Here is a 12,576-nt window from a genome sequence, read left to right on the forward strand (position 1 = left end):
AGAGGACAACACACATACATTTGGCTTTTGGATGGTTCTAGTCTGAGAGCTCAGCTAGGAAGTGTTCATGCAAAGCAAATAGTTTTCAGTCTTGATCATTTAGGTGCCTTCTTTTAGTTCTGAACAAAGGTGGGTTTAGCAGATTTTGAGCCGTTCCTGTGAGTAAGAGCAATATTTCCCAAGTAGGGATGTGTTTATAGTTTCTGCAGTTCATGTTCCCATGTGTTTATGCTGTCCAGGAGTTGGGCTTAATCTGGTTTTCTTGCTCCTTGATACTTATCACTTGGTTTTCCAGAAACTGAGTTTAATGTTCCAGGGCATGCACAGGATTTAACTGCATAGTTCCTAGTATTGTGAAAACTCCACAGTTAACTCAGACACTTTAAGGATGAAGGCTACCCAAGCCAGCAATGTCACCGGTACACTACACCTGAACTGCAGGGGTATTATACTTTTACTGATACTGTAAAAATGCTGCTTACAGCTCCTGACCCCCTCTGATTTCCCTGGTGTGCAATTGCACCTGGCTTCTGTCAGATGGTTCCTTGTCAGGACCTAAAGGTGGAAGAGCCCTTTCAAGATCACTTGTCAGATTTGTTCCCTACAGTCAGCTTGTCTTTTTTCCTTTCAGCTGGCTTTCCTTGGGCTTCCTAAGGAAATTAGTTTTATCTTGCCTTGCCTATCCATGCATTCATCAGGTCTCTTCCTCGCTTCAATAAACTTCATGACTTGTTGGCCAAGTGCAATCACCATTGAAAGATGTGTGCAGAGTTTGAAAGTTAATTAAGTTTCTAGAGGTCTGTATGCTCTGGCTGCCAGGTAAATAAGAGAGACACATGATCGGGAGTGCACTGAGGGAGAGCTAAGCAGAGTTCAGTTCTTTGGCAGCATTGAAGGGTCAGTCCCCCTGTGCATACTAGACAGACAGACAGACAGCACAGATGAATGGGCTGGCCAAGCTGGGCTGGAGCAGCTCTGGATGGGCTGCAGCACAGGCAGTTTGTTGTCCAGAGAGGACCTTTCACAACAGTCAGAGGAGGTATGAGACTTATTTCAGGTAGAAGAAGTTAAGGCACAAATCTAAAAGAAATTAAGTGTCTTTTTGCCCCATGGCTCAGAGAACAACACGTTTTCCAGTCTAGTTTTAGCTGCACTAACAGAAACACACCACTGCTGTGAAATGTGCTGCTGTACTGGATCAGAGAAATAACCAATCTGATGTCTGTCATCCTAGCCAACAGCTGGGAGGGGTCCACAAAGCTCCAGATCTGAAATCCTGGATCTTTACATCTCAGCCTCTCTAGTAAGATAGGCATGTTGCAGAAGGTTAAATGGTCTCACTAACCCATGGTCTGCCCACATCACTTATTTCTACAGGTCTGTTACTATCCATTGCACGCTCTGGTACCTCAGGTTGGAGTTTCTGTTTTGTCATGATGTTTGCACTCCAGAGAAAGTCTGTCCCCTCCTGGTATCACTGCTCTCATGCCCCAGCACATCACTAGCCTATGCTCTGGTATCCCCAGGATGGCAGATGTCATGCCTGGGTCTTTTAAGAGTTAAGGAAAATATCTGCTGTGTCTCTGTGCAGGAGCAGGATGTAAGTGCTAAGAACCCGCCAAGGCACATTTCCTAGTTAATGGGTTTAGACTGTTTCCCTAGGCATTGCTGCTGTTTGCTGTCAGGGACAAGATATCTGGGCAAGATGCTTCTTGCTCTGAGCAGACGGGTCGGTCATTTGCCATAGGTAGGAAAGACCCAGCTGAGAGGAAGTGAAAAGGCATGTTTTTCTGACAGTGCTGTTTGCAGGAGCTTTGATGGTATGGCTTCCCCACCTTCTTTTGCTTTGGAATTGAAAATAAAGCCTTGACAGACTTTTTACCAAATCGTTTCTGGCAGTTGTATACCAGAGCTGAAAGAGGTTAAGAGTAGCTTACCTCCCACTTGCCCAGTTCACCCGCTGGTTCTTCTGTGTTGCTTTCCGTGCTGTTTCCTGAGTGTGCAAGATCCTTTTTATCCTGGCTCACCAAACCACTATCCTCTCTGGTCACTCCTGAAAACTCTCTTCTTATGTGCAGTCCACAATGTCTGAGGCAGCCAGTCTCCAGACCCCTTTCCTCTTTGGTTCGAGGGCTGTGCCTGCATTCTTAAATGCAGAGCGATGGGGGGATAGGAACTATACACATGCTTGCACGCACAAGGCTACAACTGACTTGATCCTGCATTTACCAAAACCCACAAACCCTGTCACTCAGTCAGGAGGTTTTTTCTTAGCTTTCACTTAGAAAAGGAATTTTATCATGCGCTTGAGTCAACAGAGGGCAATATATGCAGAATTCAATATTGAGAAGAAATGCTTTTAAAAGACTATTCTAAGCAGCCCAGCCTTACTGTATCTGGAGTCACATATCACAGTGAAAGGCGGCATTCCATGCTGCACCTAAAACCTTCTCAGGCTCCATCAATTAAACCACCACATATGGGGTGGAAGAGACTCAGCAAGGAACTCTTACTAGGGTTCAATGAAAACCAGATGTTGTGGGCACAGCTGTCATGCTTCTTATCAAGAACAACAGAGCAGCCTCTGCTGCAGTTTCATCAGGAACCCTGCCCTTCCTTCCCTTCAGCCCCAGCACTACTGAGAGTCCCTAGCCAGAACCAAATAAAATCCTCACGGTCGAAGCTTGCAGGAGTTCTCCCCAAATATTGCAATTTACATTAGCAGGCTGTTTATGGATCTCCAGGTCAGGGTCCCACTGTGACTGTCACTGTGCTTGAGACATCATGAGACAGGCTCCAACTCCCACCTAAGAGTGGCTTCACTTACTCCCTTAAAAATGTAATTTAGTGTTGGTCCGGAGCTAGAAGGATTAAAGGGCAAGAACTGTATATTCCCACCATAGGGATAAAGCTCTGGCCAATTTCATGTACATGAATTATAATGGTTTACCCATAGGGCTCACGTGCTGTGTTTAGTTGCTTTAGATGGAATTCCAGATTGCTAAATTCCAATTGTATAAATGATAACAGATTGCTGCTGTAACTGCACCCATGAAAGCTCACAGGAATTGTGTATGCCCTGAAGGGTTACCGGCAGTGAACTCTGCTTTGGAAACGTGGTTCAAAGTGAGGGTTTCTCATGAGAGGTGAGAAGTCCTATCCCAAGGTTGAGTCTTTCCCCAAGGGCCTGTTTTGCTCTGCGTTTCCATTGGTCCTTTTGCCACACAGTGATTTTGCAAGACTGACTAGTCTACTGGTGACAACAACATTGTTATTGTTTGTACTTGTAAGTGATACACTGAAACAAAATTTACCTAAATATAATTACAAATAAACAAATAAAGAAGTGGAAGAAGAGAAATAACCCTGCAAAAAAAGCAAACATTTTGTTTGGTCTGGCACAGAATTTTTTTTTTCGGATGAGAAAAGAGAGATATTTTAGTTTCCTGTCAACGCAAAACACTATTTTTTCTCAATTTCATGCTCAACTCAAAACCAAATTATTTTCACAGTAAACTTCTGAAGACTGCTGAGTGTAATTGGACCCAAGAGTGGGGTTTAGGTGGGTGAAGATTGTGACTAAGAGTTCAGGACTTCAACAAGTCAGACAATTAGTGCATCCATTGTCATAGTACTATTTCCCAGCTTGACACCCAAACGCTTGTGTACAGTGTTGCTTTGAATAAGCCACCTAAGCTGCAGTCAGAACAATACAGGCAGTTGCTTTTCTGGCAGCAGCAAAGTCAGTTGTAAAGGTTACCACCTGCAAGTATTTTCACAAGAAGCTGCTCTAGCTGATCCTTCATTTTAATCTGTGATAAACCTGATGTCCTAGAACTGCCTGATCTCATGGGGAGGAAGAAGACAGCACGTGGAGGAACTATTTGTTTACCCACATAAATACAAACACATTCTTATTTAGACCGGAAGCTGTTTGAGGCAGTGACTGTCATGCATTATGGCTGAGTCTACTGTCATTTTAGCATAGGGCTTCAGTTTATCCAGACATCCAGATTCTCCGGTGTCACTACGGCCAACAAGAAAGCTGGCTAGCTGGCTTCAACTTTAGGAAGGCTCAAAACACCATTTGGGAAAGGAAACTAAGGTCGGTAAGTGGGTTTACTCACATTTCATCACTGATCCTACAAGTAGCAATGAGTGCCATTGTGTCCATACTCAAGCCCCACACTACTTCTTAATGGACATGTAAGGTGTACAGTAGTGCAGCTTCTGGGTAGACCAATACTACTCCTGTTCAGAATATGGGGTTAAGAGACAGCGTGAAGCAGTTGTAAGTTGTTTTTAGCAGCAGATGTTAAGATGCTGTTGTTGACAAATAGGCAGAGAATATAGTATCCACTCTTTGAAAAAAACTGCTATTTCTGTGGCCTTTTTCAGGCACTTCTGAAAACAAATCTGCAGTCCCAGCACCCTCCAGCGTTTGACTCCACTAGGACACCTCAGGGCTTAGGTTTCATGCTCAGAGTCACTGCTGTCTCTAAGCAAAGAGGTCACTTTGCTACACAATGGACATTGCCAAAACTACAGGCATGACAAATGTGAAACATGGTGTCAAATGTGGAACAGGTGGGCTCTGAGTTCCCAAGAGTGTCTTTTTTGTCGGTGACAAAGTGAGCTTGTGCAATGTCTTTCCAAAGCATTGACATACTGTCTTGATGCATCCGTTCCTGGCACACTAACTGGCAAGTGACTGAATATAGATAAGCAAACAGAAAGGGCTGGATTTGGGAGAAAACAAAGACATAAGCCAAGATTGTGCCTGGGCCCAGATATTCGAAAATGAGTTGGAAAGAGCCTGGTGTCTGTCTGGTAGATGCATAACCAGGAAGAAATTTGGGACTGAATTATTGCAAGAGATGGCTGGAATTTCTAGGGCTATGTGAAAAACATCACTCTTAGTTCAAGAAAGGACTCAGACTTTGGTGCAGTGGTACTAGAGCTGATTAACCACTGCCGTGATCCCACTCTCCTCAGCCCATCCTCAGCTGCACATTTCTGCTTCTCTTCTTGCATTTCTTTGGCAATCACAAGCTCTGCACTGCGCTTGTTCACAGCACTGGCCAGACAGAAAAAGGCAACTGTTGCCACAAGATGAAATGGCTCAGCAGAGACCCCAATGATTTGCATTATTGGTAAGGCCACTGTGTAATGTGGCTGGATTGCTACCTCCTCCACACCGCCTTCCCAGGTGGCTGTTTCAGCCCCCGTATTGTAGCGCATGACAAATTCCTTTGTGTCAGCTGTGGGCTGGATTGGGGAACTGTTCCCACTTGAAAGAAAAATGAGTATATTTTTCTGAATAAGATTTATTCACTGCTCTGTTCACTGACACATTTGCCTGACCATGTAGACTGGAACAGCTGGGCAATCAGCGTGCCATTGCAGTTAGGTGAGAGTGAGTAGTACAGGATGGTACTTGGGCAAACAAGAAAGGCAGTAATATGCAGGGATGGTTTTGCCCCTAAATACTTTTAAAGAGTAACATCTTTAATAAGTAACACCGAAGCAGAGATCAGAGACTGACTGCTCCAAGGAAGCAAGTCATGTTGGAAAATATGCTTTAATTGATACATTGCTAAATGCTTCTTAGCATCTTCTGTAGCTGAACTACTTCCTTGATGGGGTTGAGGTCGTCTTCATTCTGCTCTCAGAAGCTGGGTCAGATGTTTGTTGGCAGTTGTGGTACTGCTCAGGACATATAGCATCCCTTTTGTATTAAAAACATCCAACTTTCTGATCGTGTGTTGCTGCGTTATGGAGTGCTTACACTGCAGACAGCTGGAATAAACAGCTTGAAAAGGGGAAACCTGTATGGGCACAATGGTTGGAGGTCAGTGTAGTCAGTACAAAGCCCCCACCCCCTTGCTGGGTAGCTTTGCAACTCAGGAGGCTCGAAGCTGTACCACACAGAGTGCCTGAACTGCCAAAGGGCAAACAAGGTTTTGAAGCAGTACATGTTTCTCCTTGTCCCTTGAGGGCCTGATCCTCCTCTGGGATGGAACATATTTATGATATACAGCCCCCTTTAGCAGCTTAGGTTCTCCATTCTAGAAATGCTTCAACTTCTCACCCTACTCTCCCTTTCCTAGAATTTAGCCTGCTGTAGTGGCCTGAATTGCCTTCTCTTTTCCAGCCAATATATTGGTCTAAGTTTGTTAATGGGAAGTTTGTCTTCTTTTGCTCTACTGTGTATTTTGTTAGCTAAAGCAAAAAGCTCTTACACTTCTCCAGCTTTACCATTCCTGTGTTCCCAGACAGCAATTTCTTCCAGCTAGCCTCTGCTGATGAGATAGTCTGTACCATTTAAACAGATTAAATGAACCCAGGCAGATTGTAGTGCATAGAGTGGCTTGCTCTGCTGTACACACTGGCAAAGCATGAAGTTGAATCTGTTGCTTCTCTTTGCTTGCTGTAATCACAGTATTTTAGGACACACAGTTAGCAAAGAGGCATATTCTGTCTTCTGGCCTTCCTCTTGAATGCCCTGAACTGAAAAACAGTGAGAGAGAGAGAAACAAAATCCCCCTTTGAGATATAAAAGAAGGAGATGGGAGATCCTGGATAATATCTGAGTTCCTTTGAAGTGAATATTGAACAGATTAGCAAAAGTGTGATCGAATTAAAGCCACTCTTTGGAGCAGATATACTTTTACCCTGGCTAAGCAATTTTCTGGTTGAGTTTATCACTGTCCAGCACCTGCTCGTTTCAGAGGGCGACACTCCAGAGATGACTCTCAGCCAGCACCACCAGCCAGCAGTTCTCGCCTCTCGCCCGCCTCCATCCCCTGCACCACTCTAGACACACACCCTGATATAGAATGACAGCACATTGCCACAGTTTAAATGACACTGCCTCTGCCACTTCGGAAGGACAGGTCCCCCAGAGAGCACTAGCCACAGCAGCTATTCACCCTTGCAAAAAATATCTTTATCATGGCGTATAAGGCAGCACATTTGGCCTTTAAATCGCGTTGGCACAAGACGGATGAAGAACTCTGTCGACACAGTATGTCCTTTGTCTTGCATATGGCGATCCGAAATGACTTCTTTCAGAGTTACCTTTACCTGCTGGAAAACCTTCCCCTGGGTGAGTAGCTGGTGGGCAGGAGTGTCTGTGTGTGTGTGACCATGCTCCGGAAAGATGTGTCATGTTAGATGGTAGAATGCAAACACATTAACTACTACTAAGTAGTAGTTTTGAGAAGCCCAGCTAGAGAGATTATGGTGCAAGCTAAACTATTCAGTGCTCTCTCTCTCAGCTCCTGCTAGTTCAGTACCCTGCTGTTTTCCTAAATACTCCACAGGTGGTTATAGCGGGGAAAGGGAGAGACCACAAGAGGGAAAGGATGTTTGCTTTCTGGCTGATGGTACCTTTTTTTGTCACTGTTTAAGTAAAATGTGCATTGACTGTTGGGAACTTGGAGGGACAAAAGCAAAACTAGCAGAGCTGACAGGCCTTGCCTGTCAAGTGCCTGATAGCTGTTTTGTTGTCATTCCATGCATCGTTAGCCTTGCCTTATGTATTGTTTTGCAAAAATGCTTGAAAGGTAATGATTTTTAATTTTTTTTTTTTAAGTCTCTGCAGTCCAGATCTCTGCAGCAGTCTGTCTGGCCTATTGTTTGTTATCTCGGAGGAAAATGTTCTAAAATGTTTATAATCAAATTTCAGTGAAAGGTACAGGATGCCAAGGCATTATTTTTTTTTAGATACGGAAAATGAATTTTCATTTCTAATGAAAATTTGACCCTGAATAAGAACCAGAATTTCCCGAGAACAATATAGGTTAAAAGTAGATTTGACTTGTGTATGTATTACGTTAGCATGTCTGTTTTTAAGCAGAATTATTCAGCCTCCACTTAGTGTTAGAATTGTGGGATTTTAGGATGGAAAGGATGTGAATTCTTGAGGGCTCCTTCCTAATTGAAAGATCCATTTAGATGAGTGGATTATCATACCTGGTGGTGTGAAACTATACAGACCCTAGGGACAACTCTGCTCAAGATAGTAGAATTAATAAGTCCTGTAAAGAAAAAAAGCATTTCCATGTTATCTTAGTATTCTGATGTGGCTTTTCACATACAGCAGTATCTGCAGCTGTTTTAAATGAGACATGTAAGATAAATACTCCTATCCCTAGTTCTGGGTAGCTGTGAGCGATGGAAAGGAAGGAAAGATGGAGAGGAAGGAAAGTTAATATGGGTAGATGTAATCTCAAGAAGTCTATGAAAATGTTAGTCTTTCATTTGTTTTGAAAATAAACACAACATATTAGAAACTGAGAAGGATTTCCTGCAGTGTTAACTGTTAGTGTAAGTACTAATAGATCTTTTTTACTCTAGAAGATACCGTTATGAACATCTAGATTAGAAATGCATGTGAGTCCAGCCTTCTTGTGAACATGCAGTGTGTCTGTTACTCCATGGTTATTGTCATGAAATAAAAGTATGTGTAAGGACAGGTACCATGGGGTAGCCAAGAAACTTCACAGCATGCCAAGGTGTCATGGTCTAGATGGACAGGCAGTCAGGTGGGTAAAAAGTGGTTGGGTGATTGGGTTCAGAAAGTCATGGTCAAATCTCAGGGTCAGTGGAGTACCACAAGGGTCTGCTTTGGACATCTCCTGCTTGACATCAGTAACCTGGAGGAGGTGAAGGACTGCTTGCTTATCACATTTGCGGGTTGTGGCCAACTGGCAGGACTTGGCTGGAAGTTGTAGGTCACGACTGCCATTCAGAGGCTGCAGGAAGGAGACAGTAGGAACCTAATGAAATTCAAATTCACTGAAATTCAAAGTCAAGTGCCAAGTCCTGTACCTGGAAAGGAAGAACCTTTGGCAGCAACAACACAGGCTGGGCAGTGGCTGGCAGGGGGAGCAGCCCTGCTGGTGGGGTTTTGGTAGACAACAACTGAACATGAACCAGCGGTGTGTCCTGGCAGCAAAGAGGACCAACAGTATCCTGGGCTGTATTAACAAAAGCATAGCTAGTTGACCAAGGGAAGTGATTAACCCCTTTTATGCAGTAGTCATTTGACCATGTGCGTGAAGTCTTGAACTCCCAGTGCTGGGAATGACATGGAGTGAGTTGGGTGACCTCCAAGGTGGTGAGGGATCTGGAGCATGTGCCCTGTGAAGAGAGAGGGAATGGGGCATATTCAGCCAGAAGAGACAGCTTGAGGGAGACCAAATATCAGCCTGCCAGTACCTGCAAGAAGATCATAAAGAGAATGAAGCTGAGCTGCTCACAGTGGTGTGGGGACAGTAGGCAGTGGCCGTAAATGAAAACAAAAGAAATTCAGACTGGCTATAAGGAAAATCTCTTTCCCCATGAGGACAGTCAGGCATTGGAGCAGGTTTCCCAGGGAGGTCCTACAGTTATCAGTCAGTCACTGGAGACTTTCAAAGCCTAGGTGAATGAAGTTCTGGTGAACCTTATCTGACCTCATGTCTGTCCCTGCTTTGACCAGGAGTTTGGACTAGAGCTCTCCTTAGGTCCATTCCAACTTGGATTATTGTGTGATCCAGTGCTTTCTGTGATAGAGAGGACAGAATGTGGTGGGTCTGAACATCTCTGCAGAATGACATTTTCCAGTTCAGTTTGGAGTGGAACTGAGTAGAAATGAACTGAACTTTTCAAACCTCAAGACTAGATCCAGATATCTGTATGTAAACAAAATTAAATTACTAAAGCAACACTAAAACGGTGACCTAGCAGGGTAGTTAAGCCTGTGCTTAACCCTAAACATGAATAATAACACTGAAATTATGCCCCACATTAGAACTTACAGTGCTGCCCAGGGTCAGCAAGGTAGAACGCATACTTCAAGCTATGCTGACTCCTTGATCCCCTCACTCCATTCCTTGGTTCAGGGGCGCAGCACTTTTAAGCGTGTTTACTTATGAGTTGAGCATATCTGGTATCACAGCCTGTTAAAAGAAACATGTCACTTTTACAGACCAGGGTAACATTTATAAATGAAAGACATGAGTAACTTTAGGCCCTGATCCAACAATGTACTTAAATGTGTGTGAATGCCCTTAAGCCCAGTGGACTTTAATGGAGCTATTCAGATGCTGGAAATTATGCGTGTTTACATGCGCTGTGGGACTCGGTGCCAGTGGGGTGAGGTCTGCAGTGGAAAACTTAGATGATCAGTCCATGGAGACAAACATTCCCGTGTGTGTGAGGCACGTGTCTGTAAGTACAATCTGCTTTGGGGTGGGCTGATGTTCATCCTCTATAAAACAGAATTTAAATGGGTCTTGGACCACAGCAGAGAGGTGAATTCTACCCTACACTCAGATGACTATTTTTCAACTGATGCACAAATCAGATATTGCATTTAAAAGGAAATAGTAAGCCAAATTGTAATTCGTTCAATATCTTGCAGAAAGCAGTTGGAGTCACAGAATAATGTTCACAAATAAAAACTTCAAAAAAATTAGTTGTAATACTTACTTCTGCCAAGGAAATTTAGCTGAGTAAACCCTGCAACCAAGAACTGTAAGACAGTCTGCTGCAGGTTGGGATTGCATGTGGAGTTACATATTAAATGGTCCATTTCTCTAGATGTTTAGATCAGGTGCACTGGGAAACAAAATTTTGAACTGATCCACAGGAAAATGTTAGAGACAATGTTTTGAACTTTGCAGGGCCAAAGGGCTCTGTCTAGTCCAGGGGTTGGCACTCAGCTGTAGATCACCAGTCTGCATCCAGACTGTGTTTGCAGCGACTGAAAATTATTAACGTCTTATGACTGGGGAGTGACCTTTAGGGAGCCAGTTCCTGTTCTCAGCTTGCTTTAAACCATCTCCACTTGGGGGACTTGCCAGCAGCTTCAGCTGAGAGACCAAGTGTGCCATGAAGAAAGTTTCTTCTTACTTTACTGGAAGCACATTCCTAACCTTACCTTACGAGTTGCCTGCCTTAACACTGAAAACCTCTGTGAAAGACGGCTGCTCTCCTCAGTGTCTGAAAGACTTGCAATGTCCATTATCCTATCCTGCCTGTGCACTCCTTTACAAAGTTTTCTGAAAGCAGGCTGTGTATCTAGAACAGACCTCACAAGTATTTCATTTCGTGATGCACAAGATAGTCCCACATGGGTGATGGAAAGAGAGATGAATCTGGCTAGATAGGGCCTGTGATGAAGGAGAAGCACGCAGGAGTAGAACTGGAATGCTAACTGCCATTGAGAACACACGTGCCTTCTCACACTTCTCTTTTGGGGTAGATGCCTGCAAGCTGGCAAACCTCCCTCTCCCTCTGGTCCTGCTGCTGGAGCCTGCATGCCAGGCACAGCTGTGAGGCAGATCAGAGGTGAGGCTGATTTGCTGCATCTGGAAAATTGGGTTGTGCATGGCAAGAGTTGGCAGTGTTGCAAATTCATGAGAGGGAGGAGTAACACTGAGGGAGCAAGTGCTGGAAATCATCTCTATAAATCTGTCTGAGTGAGACAGTGGATCTGCAAAAGACTTGGGGTACAGTGACAAGCTTTACATTAGCCTGTGGACTTCCATGCCCTCAGGTAGGAGACTTGCCTAAAAGATCTTTGCAAACTTTGATGCATAGAGAAGACCCTATGGATGCTGAGCCCAGGGCTGATTTTGGATGTCAGCATGTAAGGCAGGTCTTTGGGGCCCCAGCTGGCCCAGGGGGAGCCACAGTCAGCTGATGTGTGCCTGCAAGTCCCAGCAGGCATTCTGCAAGCCTGATACTGGTTCTGAGCGAGAAATCTGAGAGCACATGCTATAGATCTGATATCCTGAACAGCATATCGTCCCCATGTGTTGCCTCAGGTCAGGCTCATGTTTTCAGTAGGAGGACTCTGAATATTCATTGCGCATGCTGCCAGCTGCCTGCAACACCCTGTCCTAGTGTGCAGACAGCCTGTAAATGCCTTCCCCCTCAATCTAGCTAAACAGGATAAGTCACTGTCCCTTGACAGTTCCGTTAAACAAGCCCTAGAAACCATCACTGGACTCATATACAGAAGATCTTGTAAAACCAACATGCAGGGATTCAGCTCTGCTCACCAGACAGGCTGACATCTGAGATGGAGAAGAAAGAGACACAGAGAAAACAAGATAGTACCAGTCCCAGGGGAAGATGAAGATCATTTGCTGGAGGAATTACAGTCACCAGTGGAGTCTTTTTCCCAGGCTCTGGAGCCACCCTGGCCAAGCTGTGCTGGGGATTGGCTGCTGCCCCCTTCGTATTAATTTCTTCAGCTAAATGGTTTCTTCTGAGTATGTGAATATAACCAGTGGAGTGTGTAAAACTCCCAGGTTTGACCCTTGCTGGGCTCAGTGCTTCTAGTGGTATAAATTTCTCAGGCATAACATAAATGTGTAATGGATTAAAGCTTTAATAGTATCCGTTCAGCAGTTGACTTAAGCAGGTGATGACAAGAGGGGCTGGTAATGCTGCTTTTGTTGGATGAAGGATATGCTGGGCATGCTGCTTATGTGTAACCCAATAGCACTATTCTGTTTTGAGTGGTCCTTGGTGGTAATTATTCCCCATCCTGCTTCCTTTGTCCCCCCCTCATTTGCC

The 12,576-nt window shown here is 44.4% G+C and overlaps 1 protein-coding gene across 7 annotated transcripts in view; it reads left to right on the top strand.

Annotated features, from left to right (window-relative positions):
• NTMT2 (N-terminal Xaa-Pro-Lys N-methyltransferase 2) overlaps positions 1-12,576 on the top strand; it is a 36,410-nt gene that overhangs the window by 8,260 nt on the left and 15,574 nt on the right. Inside the window, exon 1 of one of the 7 annotated variants that reach the window (XM_065071066.1) lies at positions 6,846-7,108. The exons of the other annotated variants lie outside the window; for them this stretch is intronic. Within the exon in view, the coding sequence (XP_064927138.1) occupies positions 6,955-7,108 (154 nt within the window). The 5' untranslated portion in view covers positions 6,846-6,954. Of the gene's footprint in view, positions 1-6,845; positions 7,109-12,576 lie in introns of those variants that run through there. 7 annotated transcript variants of the gene reach the window in all.

Source organism: Columba livia, chromosome 8, assembly GCF_036013475.1.
Source record: "Columba livia isolate bColLiv1 breed racing homer chromosome 8, bColLiv1.pat.W.v2, whole genome shotgun sequence".
Taxonomy (NCBI): Eukaryota; Metazoa; Chordata; class Aves; order Columbiformes; family Columbidae; genus Columba; species Columba livia.